General features: G+C 46.6%; 1 protein-coding gene across 5 annotated transcripts in view; it reads right to left on the reverse strand.

The window, feature by feature from the left end:
- IFT140 (intraflagellar transport 140) overlaps nucleotides 1-21,376 on the reverse strand; it is a 1,792,511-nt gene that overhangs the window by 905,040 nt on the left and 866,095 nt on the right. For all 5 annotated transcript variants that reach the window (XM_069210629.1, XM_069210628.1, XM_069210630.1 and 2 more), the window contains one exon: nucleotides 4,654-4,787. In XM_069210629.1, the coding sequence (XP_069066730.1) occupies nucleotides 4,654-4,787 (134 nt within the window). The remainder of the gene's footprint in view (nucleotides 1-4,653; nucleotides 4,788-21,376) is intronic.

The following is a 21,376-nucleotide window of genomic DNA, read 5'->3' on the forward strand; positions in this document are numbered from 1 at the left end:
CATAATACCACTGGTGAGAACTTAAATGGAGAACTATGGATCTGAGCAAGTTAGACTGTCAGATAAAATATCTATGTTTACAATCATAGGGTCCGAAACAGATTTGGGCTATCCTTTGGAGGACTGTAGCTCCTGAGGAGATGATAAAACGAGTCTGTGATGGGTAGGTAGGTATTTACTCGCTGGAGGGTGCCAGGAAAGCACTGACTATGGAACCCTCCCTAGGCGATGCATAATGTTGCAATTTACAGACCTCAAGGGTGATATTCATGAGGGTGTCTCTTTCTGCACGGTTGTTGTGATGTGAAGTCTGGCAGCAGATAAGAATTGGGATTCTGAGAATGTGTCACATAAACTACAGAAGACTATTCTCGTGTGCATTATCAACTGTTGCACCATAACCTGGGGAATCCAGACATTGCCTTCACTAGATTTGTCTACCTGAGGATTTTGCAGTCCAAAACAAAATAGAAATGTGTAGAGCAAGTACACTTCAAATCCGAATACATAACAAGAGAAAGAAGAGAAAATTTACACCTTATATAATCAGTTTCCCATAAGTAATTTAAATCGCAGAATTTGCTTGATAGGAAATGCACCTCAGTGTAAAAAACTGCATTCCTATCCCAACAAAAGACTAGTATGATGGCTATATTGACTGTTCATAGGTTTTTGTGAAAGACACTTTTGATTGGCTTTGTTTTCAGAATTTCTGACCTTATTGTGATAGAAATGTAGTCTGCAACATTATGCTTCTTAATCAGAAAGTGGCAGCTAACTGCAAAGACACATTTTTTGCTATCCAATGTTCCAATGGTTCTCAGGCAGGTCGCTCCCCTCACCACCACGCAGCCTCCAGTGTGACCGCTCTCGCTCCTGTGCCCTGTGCTCCTGTGCCCTGACTGCCTTTCCCGCCTCCAGTGACCTAGCGCCAGCGTCCTCTTCGTTTTGTGCCCGAGTGCCTGTGTCCGCTCTTTCTTCTGTACCCCGAGTGCCTGTGCCCCTGGTATTGTTCCACTGTACTTTTTACCTTTGTGCCCTTACTGTGTTCTTTTCTCTTCCAGCCTCGCCGCGTCACCCCATCGCCGCCCGTTTGTTTCCCGCCGCTACACTCCGGTAGCTCCGCCCCCTTGCTCCCCATTGGCTGCCCGCTCCCACTTCCCAGCTGCTCCTCCCTCCCTCTTCCCCTCATATGGAGGCCGCGCCCAGCGCCAGACCCCCTGGCCCCCGCCGCTGCGAGCCTACCCGCCGGACCTACGAAGCCGCCACCCTCATCGCACTCAACACCGGCCGGATCCCCGGGTGCTGCCGTGCCGCCCCAAGACGCACCCACGGACCCTTCACCTGCCAATCCTGCAAGTTCTCCTGCATCCAGACCCGCAGCACGCCCGCCAAACCAAGCACCAGCAGCAACCACCTGAAGTGCATCCTGCTCAACACCCGCTCCATCCACAGACACGCCGTGGAACTCTGGAACCTGCTCGACACCACATCTCCAGACGTCGCCTTCCTCACAGAAACCTGGTTGAACGCCTCCTCAGCGCCCGACATCGCCATCGCCATCGCCATCGCCATCCCGGACGGATACAAGATCACCCGGAGGGACCGCGTCAACCAGAGAGGAGGAGGCATCGCCATTGTCCACAAGAACACCATCCGCATCACGACCAACTCCGACGACACCCTCACAGCTGCCGAACATCTCCACTTCCAGATACACACCGACCCCAAGACCACACTCAGAGGCACCCTCATCTATAGACCCCCAGGACCCCGCACACAATTCAGCGAAGACATCGCAGACTTCATCAGCCCACACGCCCTCCCCTCCGCTGACTACATCCTCCTAGGGGACCTCAACTTCCACCTGGAGAACAACGACGACAACAACACCACCACCCTGCTGGACAACCTCGCCAACCTCGGACTCAAGCAACTGGTGAACACCCCCACCCACTACGCCGGACACACGTTTGACCCAGTCTTCTCCAGCAAGTACATCTCCTTCAGCCACTCCACCGGACTCCACTGGACAGACCACAGCTGCGTCCACTTCAGCTTCAGAAAAAACACGACTCACCACCACCCACAACAGGCTCCCCGCAGGAGCTGGAACAAGATCACCACCGACCAGCTCTCCTCATCACTGAGCCAGAACCCTCCCGCCAGCTCAGCGGACCCCAACCAAGCAGCCAACAACCTTACACAGTGGATCACCAACTGCGCTGACAACCTCGCACCTCTGAAAACCCATCCCATCAGGCCCAACAGCAAGAAAGCCTCCTGGTTCAACAACGACCTCAAGAACTCCAAGAAGAACTGCCGCACCCTCGAGAAAGCCTGGCGAAAAAACCCGACTACAGACAACATGACCGCCCTCAAGAACGTGTCCCGTAAACACCACCAGCTGATCCACACCACCAAGAAGACAGCATTCAAAGAACGACTAGACAACAACGCACACAACAGCAAGGAACTCTTCAGCATCGTCAAAGAGCTCTCCAACCCCAGCGCCGGAAACAACAACATCACCCCCTCACAAGACCTCTGCGACTCACTCGCCTCGTTCTTTCACCGCAAGATCGCCGACATACACAACAGCTTCGGCGCACAGACCACGCACCCAACCACCAAACCGATGCCCCCCAACACCACCCTCCACGCCTGGACCCCAGTCAGCACCGAAGACACCATCCATACGATGAACACCATCCATTCCGGATCACCAACCGACCCATGCCCCCACACGTCTTCAACAAGGCCGACTCCGTCATCGCACCCCATCTCCGGGACATCATCAATTGCTCCTTCAACACCGCCACCTACCCGGAGAGCTGGAAGCATGCCGAACTCAGCGCCCTCCTGAAGAAACCATCAGCAGACCCCACCGACCTCAAGAACTACCGCCCCATCTTGCTCCTCCCGTTTCCTGCCAAAGTCATCGAGAAGACCGTCAACAGACAGCTGGCCGCCTTCCTCGAGACTAATGGATCCCTCGACCACTCACAGTCCGGCTTCCGAGCCAACCACAGCACCGAGACCGCCCTCATCGCAGCCACTGACGACATCCGAGCCCTGCTCGACAATGGGGAAACAGCGGCCCTCATCCTCCTGGACCTCTCCGCAGCGTTCGACACTGTCTGCCACCGCACCCTAGTGCAGTGCCTCAGCAACATCGGAATTCAAGAGAAGGCACTAGAGTGGATCATCTCGTTCCTCACCGGAAGAACCCAGAGAGTCCGCCTCCCCCGTTCAGATCCGAGGCCACCAATGTCATCTGCGGCGTACCACAAGGATCATCACTCAGCCCCACCCTCTTCAACGTCTACATGAGCCCCCTCGCAGCCATCGCACGCCATCACAACCTCAACATCATCTCCTACGCCGACGACACCCAGCTGATCCTCTCCCTCACCAACGACCCAGCCACCGCCAGAACCAACCTGCACGAAGGGATGAAAGACGTAGCCGAGTGGATGATGAACAGCCGCCTGAAACTGAACTCAGACAAGACGGGAGTCCTCATCCTTGGATCATCACCCTCTGCCTGGGACGACTCCTGGTGGCCCCCTGCCCTGGGCAGCGCACCCAAACCAACGGACCACGCACGCAACCTGGGCTTCATCCTGGACTCCTCCCTCTCGATGACCAGACAAGTCAACGCCGTCTCTTCATCATGCTTCAACATCCTACGCATGCTCCGAAAGATTTTCCGATGGATCCCCACCGAAACCAGGAAGACGGTCACCCAGGCACTCGTCACCAGCCGACTGGACTACGGTAACACCCTCTACACCGGAACCACGGTCAAACTACAGAAAAGACTCCAACGCATCCAGAACGCCTCCGCACGCCTCATCCTTGACATCCCCCGACACAGCCACATCTCCGGACACCTGAGAGACTTGCACTGGCTCCCCGTCAGCAAGAGAATCACGTTCCGCCTCCTCATCCACGCACACAAGGCCCTCCACGACCTGGGCCCCAGGTACCTCAACAACCGCCTGACCTTCTACACACCCACCCGCCAGCTACGATCGACCAGCCACGCCCTCGCCGCCGTGCCACGCATTAGAAAAGCCACCATGGGAGGAAGATCCTTCTCCTACCTGGCAGCCAAGACTTGGAACTCCCTCCCCATCCACCTCCGTCTGACCCAAGACCACCTCTCCTTCAGGAAGCAACTCAAGACCTGGATGTTTGAGCAGTAGCGGTCCCCCCTCCCCCAGCGCCTTGAGACCCTCCGGGTGAGTAGCGCGCTATAAAAAAAAAAAAAAAAAAAAAAGAAGAAACAGTGCCCATCAGAATATTGGCTGCACATTATATATTCTCTCAGTCAGAAAACAGAAAGGCAACATAAAGACACATGGAGATGTAGATTGTAGGTCCCAGGTAAAAGGGTCTGGCAAGGGGGTTTGAGCAGTGTTTGTACATTGTTACACATCACTGATACATATAGGTCTGTTTGCTCGCTTAGCATTAGGCTTCAGAGATGATTTGAGGGAGAACACCTCCAGTTCAGTCACTAATTTTGTTCTCACTTTGCATATTTTATATAACAATTGTTTATGACAGGGTCAAATCAACAGAGACTAAAGAAAAGTACAAGTGCTATAAAAGAAGCTGAGATGCAAAATAAAACAAATCCCCTACTTGGAGTCCGGCTCTTGCCCAGAGAGGGATGAGGCCTCCACACCATCTGTCCTGCCGGTCCAGAAATCGAAGAAGGTCATTGTGTCCATCTCCACGTCATAGAAATACATTTTGGAGTCTGGTGTACCTTCAGCCTGTCAATAAGAGAACATGAATTACAGCACCTGTGCATGGATGGCAAACACTGAGACATGAAGGCTATGAAAGTAACATATGTAATTTAAAAGAGAAGAACCTGATGGTAACAATCACTAGGGTGGCAAAAAGTATTTTCAAGGTTTCTCACTATACATAACCTGCTGTCAAAAGATAATATTACACATGCTAAGGAGTAGGGTTGCCACCTAGTCAGCATTTTCATGCATTTTCATGTCACTTAGTAAAAAACACTGGGAAAGGCAACAAAATCCAGTATTTTTCCCTCAAGAAATGCAAGACTAAAAAATAAAATAAAATAAGAATTTTTTGTTTTAGGAGGGAGGTAGCTGAACTATTCCTAAATGATTGTTAATGTAAAAAGAGACAGAATAACTATGACAAAAAAGGGAATACATAGGCTTTCACAAAATCTATTTTTCAAACACCTGGCTAGTTCAGAATCTCAAAACATAAACAAAGGGCTGGTATTTTCTTCTGAGGAAGATGGCAACCCTAAGGCATTGACGTGTACCATCAAACGTTTTGCTTGGGCACAGGTAAATGGATTGGCTCAGGGCTCGCAAGCTGAGGCCCAAAGTCATATCACAGCACTAGCAAATGCCACAATCAGCACACTGAACGCTAAAGATATAGGATTACAGGAGCTAGGGGAGATCACACGTCCTCATCCCCAATGGAAACCACCCAGAATCAAAAAAACACAGTCTTTTATGCACAAACACAGATTTGCAAACCCTAAAAGAAACACATACACCCCCCTAAAAAGAAATCTATTGGAATCACAACTGTTGGGAAAAACAGTTACTAGAAGACACTGTCTACAGGGAGTATAGAATACACATATAATCTCAGGACCCAACAGCCTTGGGAATAGTCCACTTTAATACTCCAAAGACGTTACATACCTTTGCTAACTCTCATTCAGATGGAGAGCATATCTTACTGTAGACTTCTGACCTTCTGAACATTCCCCAGGCATCAGACTGGATTTACAGCACCTCTGCACGGTGACAGGTGGCGTTCTGCAGCTCTACACAAATGTCATTCCGTTCTGAAAGTGACATGCAAGGCCACATATTAGTGGCACCCAGTTGTTTTCTAGGCCGTCTGTGCCACCAGATGCAAAACCCTAAAGCTGATTGGATTTGCCCAATTTGCAGATCTCTAGAACTGAAAGCGTATTAGATGAAAAAGGAGTCTGGTTCACATAGTGGGGAGGATGGGATATTTGGTGAGGAATCTGTGGTAAGATAAAGTATCCACCTGAGAAAGCATTGCTGAAGGTAAGTAACTTGTTCTTATGATGGCTGCTTCTAACAGCAGATTCTTCACCTTTTGAATAGATATCAAAGCTGTACCTCCTGGGTGGTGGGTCGATGAACTGGCTCATACCAAAAGGTCCTGCAGAAATGCACAGGCCAAATTCACTTTTCTACGCACCTGGCCATCTAGAGAGTAGTGCTTTGTGAATGTATGAAGCAACACCCATGAAGTAGCCGGACAGATGTCTAGGACAGGCACTCTGCTTGCCAAGGCAGAGGATGAAGCTTTGGACCTAGTGGAATGAGCCCGCAAACTTCAGGTGGTGGCTTTTTATTCAGAACATAGAAGCTTCTGATGCAGTGAATGATACAACAAGAGATCGTCCTTTTCTGTACTGCCTTGCCTTCTACTCTCCAGCGAATCCAACAAAGAGCGCACTGTCCACACAATTACCGCTACTATGATCAATGTAAAAGCTGAAGGCTCTTTCAGAATCAAAATGATGAAACCTCTCTTCCTCCTTAGAAGGGTGGAGTGAAAAATGTGGGGTAGGGTGATGTTTTGCCAGACGTGAAAAGGAGTGAAAAATTCAGAAGAGGAGAAGTTTACGCTCTCAACACCTGCATGCCCAGAAAGAATGGCATATATGACGGGTTGGCAAGATGGTTTGTAGCTCACTGATGTAGCTCACTGATGTCGCACTGATGTTATTATGATAGGGAAGTCTGTCTTGAGAGTAAACCAGTTCAAATGGAGTACACGTTAGAAATGTGAGGTCTAAATCAGGTCCCACTGGGCCTTGAAGAAAGGAATAGGTTGAACACATGACATAAACCTTTAAAAAACACATCACAGATGATTTAAATATGAAGTCTTGACCCGACATCCTCCAAAAAGCTGAAAGAACAGACAAGTTAAACTATGCTCAAAGAAAATCCTTGCTGCGCTAGGGGCAACACAAAAAAACAATACTTCAGACAGACTGGCCTGAAGTGGATCAATCTTTAGAGTATCACACCAAGCCACAAACGTGTTTAACTGGCAAGCATATGCTGATTTTGTGCAGGGGAGCCTCACTGCCAAAATAACATATCTGACTTCAGGAGAAAGGTTGAATGCAGTCAACTGTTGCAGCTCAAACTCAAAGCATGGAGATGAAGATTGCACAGGCCTGGGTGCAGGACCATACCAAGCTGCAGTGAAAGAAGATCCTGTAGCCTGATCAGAGAAGAAATGCTCATGCCCAGAAATATCAGACACCACACTCTTCATGCCTAATCCTGTGCCACTAAGATCACCTGGGCTTGGTTGTTCTTGATCTTTAGAACTCTGGGCAGGAGAGGCAGCGGCAGGAAGGCATACAGGAATTCTGAATTCCACTCAAGGAGGAATGCATCTTTGAGAAAGAGACTCCTTGGGAATCTAACGTACAAAAGGGCTACCTTTGCACATTCTAGATGTGGCGTGAAGACTAAGCCAAGATTTTCTATATCAGTGGAAGATATGCGGCACGAACTCCAGGTTTAAGGGCTATTAGTGATCTGTTAGAAGACGACAGATGAATTTGTCCACCCTGGTGTTTAATGATAACCAGATTGTGTGCCACCAGGAAAATCCCCTAGTGAGCTAGCCACTTCAAGAGGCATAGTGCGCTTCCTAACATACAGTCCATGACCCCACCCTGCCCTGTTTGTTGCAGTGCCATACGGTGGTGGTACTGTCCATGAGCGCTTGTACCAGCCTCTCTTTAATGGATGACAGAAAGGCTTTAATGACAAATGGACAGCCCATCACCCCAATAGGATGATATGAAGTCAGGCTTCCCGCAAAGTCTAGACGCCTCTGATCTCCAACTATGTCAAATGGCCTCTCCAACTCAGAAGCGAGGCATCTGTCACCACTGTCAGATCTGGATGGGGTAAGGAGAGGGTTCTACCTCTGAACCAAACACAGTCCAGAAACCACAATTGCTGGGCTATTGCAGTCTTCTCTAAAATCTGTCTCTAAGTCACACAGATCACCCTGTGCTGTCCCCGCTGGAACCTCAAATCCCACGGCACAGACTGCATATGCCATCTAGCATGCTTCGCCAGCAAGATTCAGGAGGGCAGTAGTCCCAGCAGCGTCAGAGTCATCCCCACTGAGATCCAGGACAGAGGATGAAACATCAGGATAATGGCCTGAATCTTCTGGATTCCCCAGAATAGTTCTGATGAACGGAAGCAACTGCAAAAGGCTGGAGCGTGACTTTGGAACATTGCTTAAGAACCCCAAAGGTTTGCTGTGGTCTGGATGTGGATGATGACTGCCTAGAGCGACCCCACCTTCAGCAGCCAGCAGTCGAGTTAGGGGAAGACTGGAACCCTGACCGCCGAAGATGTGCTGCCACTGCTGCTATCACTTTCGCCACCACACAAGGGGCCCTAGGGAAATCAAAGGGAAGCACGGCAAACTGAAAATACCATTGCCCCACCATGAACCACAGATAGTGACTGTAAGCCTGTAGAAAGGGATGTGGAAAAAAGACATCTTGGTGGTCCAATGCTACCATTCAGTCTCCAAGGTCGAGGCCAGACAGGACCTCGGTGTAGGTGTGCATGCTGAATTTTATTTTTCACAGGAAGGCATTGCGAGGTTGTAGGTCTAGCGTAGGACATAAGCCTCCATCCTTCTTTGGGAACAGAAACAATGCAGGACTAACAGCTAGTGCCAATTTCCGAAGCAATTTCGTTGGTGAAATCAATGTAGAACGACAACGCCTTTATTAGGGCCAATAGATGCAGTCTCTCCTCTTCTTTAGAAGAGTGAGACTGAACAAAGAAGGCCGGCAACATGACATTCGGGCCAACGTGCAAGGGCATGATCACTTTTGGTAGGAAGAAGGCATGCATATGGAGAACCAGTTTCTCTGGAAGAAGTTGAGGTAAGAAGGGTGTACAGAATTTGCCTGAAGTTCGCGGACTCTCCGGGCTGATGTAATGCCCACTGAGAAGACTGTTTTGATGGTCAAGAGATGTAAAGAGATGTAAAGGACAACTGTGCATAGGCTTAAAGGGTGAGCACATCAAAAATGTCAGAACTGAGTTAAGGTCCCTTTTGGGCATTATGAAGGGTTTCAAAGGAAGCAAATGTTGGAGTCCTTATTAAAAAATGAGTCACCATTTTTTCCTTGAACCCAGCAACCGTAAAATGGCCAAAACATACCCATTAATTATGCTCAAAGCAAAGGTTTGCCAGGCTAAAGACAGACCAAACAACAAGACCTCGGACACAGGTGAAGAGAGGGGATTAACATTTTTATCGGAGTGCCAAGCCACAAACTTGTCCCAATTACAGGCGTATACGGTCTTACTTGAGAGACACCTGGCTACCAGGGTGACATCACATACTTCTGAAGGGAGGACAAAGGCTGTCAGCTGTCGATCCTCAATCTCCATGCATTAAGACAGGGCATGAGCAGGTCCAGGTGCAGAACCACGTCATGTTGCTGTGACAGCAAATCCTCCTGAAAAAGCAGCCTGATCAGATGATCGACCCTCATGCTCAGGAGTTCAGGATACCTCAGGAAAGAGTTGGAATCTATTCCAAAGGAGATGAGGTTCGGCAGCAATACTGAACAGCACGTTTATGCACTCTCGCCTTCTCAGGAGTTTGAGAGTGTTGTGAAAGCATGCAATACATATTGGACTTCTTGTGATTCTTTTTTGACTTACCTGAGGACTTTGACCGAGTCCAAGATCTGCCACAGGAACAGGACTTTCCTCTTGACCTCAACTGGCCACAGTGTTAAGTCTTTTGGTGTTTGGTGACGTAAAGCTACCACTCACAGGCCCCTAAGGCCTTGAGGTTCATCTGGGAGCAGTCACTGTAGGTCTTGGAGTCATGTTACATCACCCAGCACTGCAGACATACCTGATTGGGATTTGTCACTGACATGCTTGTGACAGTCCATACAAGGGTTACACGCTGTATTTTTAAGGGGTGACATCTCCTTTACACACTGGTATCTTTTTTGTGATTAAGTCAGGTAGAACTGTCTTCATCAGAAACTAGAGGTAGTTCCGGATATGCATCTAGTGGCGCCGAAAGAAAGGAACTTGTCAGTGCAGATCGGTGGCCCTTACATGCAGCCCTACACATCACTTCTGGAGCGGAGCACAGCAGCATCGAGCCACACAATACCACCTGTGTGCAGGGATGCTACAGAAAAGTTTCCGGATTCAGTCTGATGCCCAGGGAATATTCAAATGGTGAAGAATATGGGGTTATAAATCTACATCAAAAAAAGCCGACAACTTTCTGCATACTGACAGACAGAAAAACTAACAGAGCCATCTTAAGGGCTTTTGGGACCCTAGCTGAGCATACATTTAGGGGGGTAAGACACAAGACTTAAAAGTGATAGGAAAAGCACAGATATAGAGGACAGACTAGATTGTCCGAACGCATACCCAAAAAGACTAAAATGGCATAAATGTAAAAGTTTAGTTTGTAATAAATTTTAGCAAAATGTGGGCTCTACTATCTGCTCCTGCGGGAACATTTTATACAGAAATAATACATACAGAACACTATAAACCATTTCAGGTAGAGACTACTAGTTCAAAGAGGCCAAGTAAAGGTCAAACGTTGTGCTGCTTTAAAAGCCATAAATTCATTTTTAAATAGTGGTTATTCAAAGATGATATGTCGGATATGTTTTGATTACAAAAAAGTTAATTCTTTAGTCGTCAAAGTTTTAATCACCTAAAAGAATATGTAGACGAACTTTACTTCTTTCGAACAACAGCACGTTTGGACACAATGGAAATTTATTGGGCCTATGATCTGATAAAAAGTTTGCGGCACGCTCTAGTGGCCGATGTGTGAAACTTGCGAAACAGAACTTTGGTGCATTGTACCTGTTTAACAATATACATACCCGAAATATCGATACAGATATGTCATTACCATAATATCGATTTACGAAATATCATAAAAGTAGGTGCATATTTAATGTTAACAGCTTCGTCTGCCATCTCTAAATTTTGGGTAGTTCTATATTTCGAAGGCAATACTGTGGGACAATGCCTAGTGGATCTATCAAGTTACTCCTGTACGATGGCTAGGTCCTATTCCCTTGCAGTGTAAAGTCAACGACGCAACCTTACAGATGCAATAACAAAAGTAAAAACACCTTTTGCCTCAACATAAGCCTTTGTTTCAAGAAAAGGGAAATAGCTTCCTCTTAAGTTGTGTGATAAATATATGACTATAAATAAATAAATAAATAAATGAACTAGAAAACATAACCAAGGAAAGAATGACTACCCTATGTCGCTACAAACCAGACATATGGTCCGTGTATCGCCAGAGTGCTCCCTCGTTGAGTGAATGTCGTGAACACCTGAACCGCACACCCAAATACAAACAAGCCTTTGCAATGCAATAGGTATTGCATTTGCTTGAGTTAGAGCTATTGACGTTGTAAATTCATAACTGGACTTTTCTTGCCAGTCAACTCTGCCTCATAAATCGGTATTTTCCTGCCACATAATTTACAGTGACCCTGCATATAACTAAAGTGCTTCATTTACCTTCTTCCTCTATCTGCAGCCAAAAATGAAAATGTTGCCATTAAGCATCCTAATTTAAATCTGCCATGCTAATTCCAATAGAATACCACTTTCACCACCCCACCATCAGACTAGCTGGCTGACTAACACAATTCCCCCAAAAAAGAGACAAGACCGCCAAGGAGGAGTAGCAAGAAATAAACTAGAAGGGTCACCAAAACATATGAAGAGTGTTAAAAAAAATCATAGTGTAATAAGGATGTTAAGTCAGCCTGAATCATGGCCATAATAGCAAAAACAAGAGATTAATAAAACATATATAATTATCATGTAAACCCAATAAAGACCTACATCAGAAATAAACTTTTGCCATTATACTGCAATGCTCAGAACAGCCCCTAGAGGACACCCCAATGAAATTAGCATCTGTAAGAAACATGGCCATTTTATCGTATAGTCAGCCCCTAGAGGTCATAACCACATGAAGAGAAAATGTCAGAAAGTAATGTAATGTAACCGTATATTTAGTCCCTACAGGGCATAGCGCATTACACATTTTAGGGTTAGCAGGACTACTGCAATGAAATTACAAACAAGGCCTTTAAAACACAAACTACTCCCAGCTGTAATACACAAGTTCCAACCATGAGAGCGCTTAAAAAGACACTGAATGGTGGGAGGGGTTATTACTTTGGGGTCCCCAGTTACCTATTGTGGGCAACCAGCAATGATGCAGACAGAAAAAGCATGTTGCCATGAACGTTTTGATGGTGGTACCATTGTCATAGGACCACCACAGGCTGAGTTATGGGCAAACATGTTTTATAAAAGTAAGGGCCTGCAAAGCATTATGGGCGAGTTTACTGCGTGCAGTGAATATTGTAGTATTGGCTCTCCCGCTGTGTTGGGAGAGCCGCTTTGTGGATTTCTCTGTTTTTTACGTAAATCATTTATCAATTACAAGTGTTTTTGTGAAAGCTATGAAGCGAGAAGAGGAGAGCCAAAAGAAAGGAGTCTGATTAGGTAACAGTGTGAACAATGTGACCAGCGCTTCAATACCGCCAACGGAGTTCACGCTGTTCTGCCACGGAGCACGAAGTAGAGAGACACAAGAAAAAAATAGTTCGCCCACGCTGAAGTATATCGCAATCGTGCAATAATCCATGTAACAGGTTTAGTCTGCAAGGCGGTAACAAAACCGCCCCAAGGCGGACAAACGTAAAGCATTTACCAATGACATCAAGGGATTTTTGAAAGGCAAGCCAACAAAAGAGTCAAAGTAAAGGGCATGAGATGGGCGTGGTTAAAAGCCCACAGAATACTTACCACAGATCCAAATGCGCTTGTGCACTCAACCTAAAAAAGGCGCTCTGACATACACAGGCACAAACTCGCCAGGTTTGCGCATGGCCCGCAGTGGCATACCAAAGGGCCCCCACAGCCCCTGTGGTGCAGAAGGGGGGGTCTGAGCTCCAAGTGGTCCCCTCACCACAGTACCCTGGGCTGCCAGCTCCGATTGAGTTCGGAGTGGGGCCCCTGCATGTACTTTGCAGGGGGGCCCCTTAAGTATTGCTACACCACTGCATATGTGCTAAAGAGAGTGCAGCAGTGAAAGACAGAGAGGTGGTTTCAAAACCACCGATCCAGCTTTCACTCCAGGAAGACCTGCCTCTGTAATGGGGTCAGGGACCCCCTGCATTGGGCTGCAGACTAAGACATCAGGAGTCCTCATGAAGAGCACTTCAATCACAGGGCTGCAATAACTGTTTTCGCCTTCCTCGGTGATGCACAATTTAGTGTGACACCAAACAGACATTTTGTCCATGCACCTATGTGAGAGATACACAAGGGTTCATGGGCAAAGACATTCCCTTGACTGCAGGACTGCAAAATGTGCAACCACATACGTGTTTTACAGAACTGGTAATGCAAGTGCATGTGCCCCCTTCCATCACACTAAAGTGCCCCCAGAGAATAACCACTTGAAGACATTCGGCCCCTGGTTGCAAATGCATTGTAACATTTTGTATGCCACTTCGAAGCAAATTTGCATTCTTACAGAGCTGTCTACGGTGCAGGGTGAAAGTCTTCATCTTGGTGTGGTCATCTGGCAATGTGTGTTTTTGGGAGTGACCTATGTGGGAGGGGCTGGGTGTTATGTTTAGGGGTCGGAGGTGGGCTCCAATTGTGTTGGTGCAGACTTGTGTAGTTATGAATAAAAATGTGAGATACAAAGAGTGGCGCTGTATCATACTTACCATCACCTACTGTTGCAAAGCAGCCAAATCTTTACTGCTTTCCAAAAGTCAAAGTGGATGTTCATATTCCTTATTTGAAAAGGGGTCAAGCTTCACATTTTGGCAATCTGTATTGTAAATAAAGTCCACCAATGCAAATGTTGCTGTACCTGTGAATCAGGCGCGTCTCCTCTGCTATGGCGGAGGTTCGTCACTCCTCCCCAAGCAGTAGTCTCTGCAAACCTTTAACAATAAAACAAAAGGCTGTGTTTATTATCGTTTTATTGTTGAAGGGGAAGGGCCATGGGGCGTGACAGGGACCTCAGTCCGCATGTATGCTACACATGCGCACTTGGCTCCCTCCAACCAGAAGCTGTGTTAGAGAGAGCAGGCAGAGTGCCCTGCTAGGGACTCTGCCCAATCCTAATGCCAGCAGCATAAAAGCAGCGCTAGGATTGGCAGCAGGCAGGCTGGGAGCCTGTGCTTGTAGTGGAGATAGAAAAGTGGGGAGGTGCGGTGGTGGTGAATCAGGTAAAGGATTTATTTTTAATTTGTCGCCGTCCCCGAACCCCCCTGACACACCTGGCCCCTTTTCCAAGCCACGAGCCGCTCATTCTGTGAATGCTAGTGCATTCCTCTGGCCTGTTCCTGTCTCTCGTGGGTGAACTTTATAGAGACTTTACTGTAGCGAGTACATACTGAAACTGGGCAGTCACTGGTATTTGCTAGTAATAAAGGACTGAAGGCTGTTTATAAGAGCATTAGGCTATAACTTCTTGATTTGTGATATTCCAGAGAGTTCTCGAGCCTTCCTTTTTAAGTTGCCTTTGCTTCATTTATTTGTGGGCTTGTCACCCAGTTGTGACTTCGGGGACCTTGCTAACTAGATTAAATAAATTCCTGTGGGCCACTCTTCTGTCACTCCTGAGTGGACCCTATATACACAAGGCTTCTTCAACAAGTAGCTTGTGAGCTACTGGTAGCTCTCAACATACCTGCTCTTTTATCTGCAGCCCAGTTTTTTAAATTAAAAGCATTAGTTTAGCTAAAATAATATATGTATAATAAACTGAGAAGTTTATATTTGAGACGAAATGTGCATTTTCAGAACTTTTCAAGCTGATGATTGGTTAAAAATGGTTGACTTTTCAAAATATATGTGAAGCTTATATTTAAGGGATTAAACATGCCGTGTGGGGGAGACATTACTGATACAAGAAACCCGGGGAATGTGGTATTGCTGCTATGGCTTTTATATATTTCCCCAGCAAAGGAATTTCGGGCCAGATGTATGAATCTGGCCCATTGCGATTCGGTAATTGCGATTTTTAAGAAATCGCAATTACCGACTCGCAAAGGGCCATGTATCACATTTGCGATTCGGTAATTGCGATTTCTTAAAAATCGCAAATGCAATTACCAAATCGCAAATTGCGATACTGGTCCCATTCGCAGCTATGGGCCTGTTGGCCCATAGCTGCAAAATTTTTCCATTTCCTAAATTGCGATTTCTGAACCAGAAATCGCAATTTGGGAAATGCAAAAGGCCAGGGTGCTGGGGGCCTAAGGCCCCCTCTCCTGCACCCCAAATTTGTTTTTTTTACCATGTAAAGTACACACATGCCAACAGGGCATGAGTGCTTTACATATTAAATTAAAAAATGCAATTTTACTGCATTTTTAAATTTCGCACCAGGTTACCACCTGGTTGCAGACAATGGTATTTTGCATGTGGAAAATACCATTCTGCGAAAAATCGCAATTTGCGATTTTTTGCAGAATTGCCTTGCGACATGGATTTTGCGAATCGCAAATTGCGATTTGCAAAATCCAGGTCGCAACGCAGAAAATCGCAATTTTTGCGATTTTCATTTTGTGGTCTGCGAATGCCTTTGATGCATTGCAGACCACGATTTTGCACTCACAAACGGCCGATTTCGCATGTTTGCGAGTGCAAAATATTTTGATACATCTGGCCCTTCATGTTTACATGACTTGACAACCATGCCTGATACACTGAGATGATTTCTGCTGGCAACCTTGCATACGGTCACCACTAATCTAATCTTGTACTGTTTGGTCTCAAAACCAACTCTTAATAATATTAATAGCTCTTGATGATTTTCACTGAGCATAATTAGCTCTTATAACAAAAAAAGGTTGGAGACCCCTTCTATATACTGTTACAGTGGATGTCTGTGTGCTGCATATTTCTGGTCTGAAGCTCCTGGGTGGACTCCAAAGAGGTTTTAGCCCACTGTACTTTTGGATGGCACTATAGAGCATTCTTCTTACTCCATGTAATCAATGCATTCTGGGGTCGGCAGCTCTGACACTTCTGGTGGGACTTTATAGAGCAGTGGTTCTTAATATTTGAACTTCTGTGGACCCCTAAATCTTCATTATTGGAATCCAGGGACCACTGCTTAGTCATTATTGGAACCTGGGGACCTCAGCCTGAGCAATTTCAGTGAATTGAGCCACAAAACAATATACACAAATACAAAACAAACATTAATCAAATAAATACATGAATGATTATTTTTTTAAATTCACAAATGATTTTTTTATTTTAATGGGAAGATTGGAGTTTTGTAAATTCAATGAGGCCACCCATTGTCCATACTATACTCACATGCTTACTCAGACGCACTGCTCCCACAAATCACTCTGAGGATACTGACCAATTTGAAATTCCTTCATATTTACAGAACATTATAAACATTTTCAAGTGTATATATGTTTTCTTTCATTATATAGACTTTATTAATCTGCTAATGTTACTTGATTTTCTAAGCAGTTGTGGACCCCCTGATTATGTGTCAGGGACCTCTAGGGTTCTCCAGACCACAAGTTAGGAACCGCTGCTAAAGAGCCTTCCACTTGGTTCCTATAACTAGTACATTCATGGAGGTTGCTCCCCTCTTGCTTCTGGGAGGACTGTAAGATACTTTTTATCCTTGCTGCCTGTAACCTGTGTTTTCTGTGGGTTGCACTTCGACTACCAGCGTCACAATAACCACTCTCCTCATCAGGCACAAAATCAAAAAGCTTCCCACACAGACCACAGTGCAATTCAAAACTCTTTCAAATGTGCACTTGTGGAAAAACACACCATCTCCGGGGGTTCTCGACACTCCCATAGCCAGGACACCATTTGACTGCAGACTAAGAAGTGTAAAAAAAGAAGAAAAAAAAGGCAGCCGGCCTTTTCTATCTATGTACTCAGGATCTGGAACAACATCCATCACAACTACCCTAATATTGGTCTAATTTAAGAAAAAGTTTGACTTGCCTCTCTATAGAACACTGCAACACAGTGCTTTAACCATCCACAATCCAGTTATCTCTTGTATAATCTGTTGGCTTTATGCCTATTTTTTACCATGTAAGGTACTCTGCTGCCTCTTGGCTAGGTTTGCGCTATATAAATTCCATATACATGCACTTAACTACAGTGTAGAATTCTATTCAAGTGCTAATACACTTCAAAGCATCATCAGGGTTATGAGGTGCTAAACTAATGCAACTACATCACTATACCATGGTCGGAAACAGGGTCAGTCTAGATCAGAGGCTCGCTCTTAGTCAGTAAGTGAACATTAATATGCAACAAGACTGATGCAGTGCCATGGAAAGCTCTGTGAAGGAAGCAGAGTGCCTTTTGTTTTGCAATATGGGGTGGATGTGAAGGTCAGTGGAGATGTAAAACAAGTTACTTACCTTCGGTAACACACTATCGGGTAGACAGTATCCAGCTGTAGATTCCTTACCTTTGAATTTCCCAGGCGTCAGACTGGATCTGTAAGATTTTTGCGTGAGCAACACCCCTGCACGTCGTTGGGTGTGTTTGTGTGGTTCCGCACATCAGCATTGCTGGTGCCGTGGTCACCTATATAGGTGTAACCGAGATGCGCGGACGTCAGTTACTTTCACAACTTTCCACTCCAGAAGCGCAGAGCAATTGAGTGCACTGAAATGTGTGTGTCCAAACTAAGGCACTGAAAGGGATCATTCCTAACCCGAGGAAATCTGTCCACACAGCGGGAAGGAATAGGTGGGCGTAAGGAATCTGCAGCTAGATATTGTCTCTACCAGATAATGAGCTACAGAAGGTAAGTAACTTTTTCATCTGATAGAGACTTCTACCTGCAGAGTCCTTACCTTTGAATAGAAACCCAAGCAATACCATCTCGGAGGTGGGCTGCAGAAACATTTACTAAACTAAGAAGTCCTGTAGGACTGAATGGGCAAAAGGTACATCCCTTTGGACCCGACTGTCCAGCCAGTAGTGTTTGGCAAACGTGTGCAGGGATGGCCACTCTGCTGCCTGGCAGATGTCTAGGACAGGGACTCCAAGTGCCAACACCATGCCCGCAGTCTTTCCTCTGGTGGAATGGGCCCTTAAGACCTCTGGAGGCTGTTCCCCGGCAAGGGTGTAACAAAATTTTAACAAAGAGAATGACTCAGCGTGAAATGGTTTGCTTCTGTACTGACCGACCTTTCTTAGGTCCAACATAGCCCACAAAGAGTTGATAGTCCACACAGAACTCTTGAGGGCGGTTAAGATAGGACAACAATGCTTTTTTTGGGTCTAGATGGTGGTATTGATCCTCTTCTTTAGAGGGATGTGGAGGAGCAGAAAAAGTGGACAGGGTGACAGACTGTTCCAAATGGAATGGGGACACCACTTTAGAAAGGAAAAAGGCCCTAGTACGAAGCACCACTTTGTCTTGAAACACCTTCAAATAAGGAGGCTTGGATGATAAAGCCTGCAGCTCACTCATCCTCCAGGCAGATGTTATTGCAACTAGAAAGGCTGTCTTGATGGCGAGCAGCCGGTCTGGACAATTGTGCAGTGGTTAAACGGGAGCACACATAAGGAAGGTGAGACCAGAATTAGATCCCACTGAGGGCGAAAGGGGAAATATATGTACAAGCTCTTTGAAGAACCTATTCACAATAGGGGACTTATATAAAGAGGGTTGGCCAGACAGCTGCAGAAAGGTGGACAGAGCAGAGAGAGAACCATTAAGAGTACCTAGAACAAAGCCCTGCTGGGCAAGGGTAAGAATGAAAAGAAGATCATCAGAAAGAGGGGCAGAAAGAGGGTTGATAGATTTTTCTGTACAATGTAATACAAACTCTTGCCATCAACAGGCATATACCATCCTGGTAAAGAGACGCCTGGCTGCCAGAATAACATTGCAGACTACGGGAGGATGGTTGAAGGCTGTCAACTGTCACCACTCAATCTGCACACAAGAAGGTGCAGAGTTGACAGGTTCGAGTGAATGGCCCTCCCCTGCTGTTGTGACATAAGATCCTGCAGAAGGTGCAGCCAAATCAGAGGATTGATACTCATTTTCAGAAGCTCAGGATACCAGACACTTCTTGCCCAGTCTGGAGTCACAAGGATGACTTGGTTCTGGTCATTTCTGATCTTTTTGAGAACTCTGGGCAGGAGTGGTATGGGCGGAATGGCATAAAGGACCCCTGAGCTCCAATCGAGACAAAAAACATCTCCAAACGCGAGCCGCCTTGGAAAGTCCAACATGCAAAACTGCTGACATTGTGTGTTCTCTTCAAAGGTTAACAGATCTACCCAAGGCTCTCCCCACTGCTGAAAGAGCCCTTGAACCACTCCCGAATGGCAATGCCACTTGTGATCCACTAGGCATCAATAGCTGAGTTTGTCTGCCCTGGCTTTTAGAGAACTTGCCAGGTGCTGAACCACCAGGTTTATGCTCTGCTGTTCCAGCCATGTCCAGAGAGGCAGGCAATGTGACAAATGGTCCACAACACCACCCCGCCCTGCTTGTTACTTTACCATATGGCAGTGGCATTGTACGTGAAAACCTGCACAATCTTCCCCTTGACAGAGGGAAGGAATACTTTAAATGATAGCCGAATTGCACAGAGCTCCAGTAAGTTGATGTGGAGTTCAGATTCCAATGAAAACCAGAGTCCTCTGGTCTCCACCTTTACGCGATGGCTGCCCCATCCTACGAGTAACACATCTGTCACTACTGTCAGATTTGGTTGGGGAAGAGAGGAGTCTGCCTTTGACCCAATCACAGTATGTCAGCTACCACTGCATGTCTTTTCCAGTTCTCTCCCTGATGTTGCACCCTCTGGAACTTCAGATCCCACTGCAGAGCCCGCATATACCATCTGGTATGATTCACCAGCAGGATGCAGGAGGCCATGAGGCCCAGAAGCCTCAGAGTCATTCTCACCGAAATCCAGGACAGAGGCTGAAATATCGGTATCATAGCCTGAATGTCCTGGACAGGCTGCTTGGAAGCATAAGCACAAAATTGCCCTGTGTCCAGAACATATAAAAGGGAGCGTCTGAGAAGGTGTCAGTTGTGACTTCAGCACACACAGGGAACTCCAGCGAATGCAGGAGGCCCACCATAGTCTAGAGGTGGGAGATGAAAGCCTGGGGCGAGCCCACCTTCAACAGTCATTCATCGAGATAAGGGAAGTCTATAACACCTAATCTCCGCAGATGAGCTGCAACCACTGCTAACACCTTGGTGAACACCCAAGGGGCGCACTGGTAAGGTCAAAAGGAAGGATGATCAACTGAAAGTGCTTGTGGCCTACCTTGAACCACAAGTAACATCTATGGGAAGGCAGGATTGGGATGTGGAAATGCACATCCTGCAAATCCAATGCTACTAACTAGTCTCCTTGGCCTAGAGCAGACAAGACCTGAGCCAAAGTGAGCCTCTCAAATTTCTCCTTTTTGAGGAAGAGATTGACAGTTTCGAGGTCTAGAACAGGGCATTCAGAATGTAACGGGAATAACAACCACTGCCTACTTGTGGTATCAGAACCCTCTCTGTAGCTCCCTAGACCAAGAGAGCCATAACTTCCTCCAGGAGTAAACATAGATGATCCTCTGTCAGCTGTTTTTGTGTTGGCTGTATAGGGTGAGGGGAAGATTTGAAGGGGAGGGAGTAGCACCTCCAAATGATTTACAAGGTCCTTTTGTCCGATGTAATGGACTGCAAGAGGGGGAGATGACGTTGGATTCTCCCTCCAATAGGGCACCCACGGTCTTGCAGAACCAGACTAGGAGGGCTTAGAGGCTGCAGCTGCTGGGGGGTTGGTGGCTGAAGACTTCTAGCTACCCGATTCACAGGGTCCAAATGCACCCCGTCCACGTCCTTGCACAGCTTGGGAAGCTTGCACAGGACAGTGCCTAGCATAAGGATGGTGCAACCTGGAACCACATGTAACGTTGATAGCAACGAAAGGCAGACTGGGGACAAGGGTCAATGAGAGAACCAAGGACTTGGCCATAACCTGAGAGTCCTTGAGCACTCCAGTGATTAGTCTGCCTTCTCTCTGAAGAGACGTGGCCCAATGAAAGGCATATCCATGAGATTGGCCTGGGCATCGCCTGAAAAGCCAGATGTTCTCAACCAGGCGTGGCCTCTAAGAGCCACTGCTGAGGAAACAGCTCTGCTCAGTGAGTCAGTGGTGTACAATCCACAC

Source organism: Pleurodeles waltl, chromosome 10, assembly GCF_031143425.1.
Source record: "Pleurodeles waltl isolate 20211129_DDA chromosome 10, aPleWal1.hap1.20221129, whole genome shotgun sequence".
NCBI classification, from domain to species: domain Eukaryota; kingdom Metazoa; phylum Chordata; class Amphibia; order Caudata; family Salamandridae; genus Pleurodeles; species Pleurodeles waltl.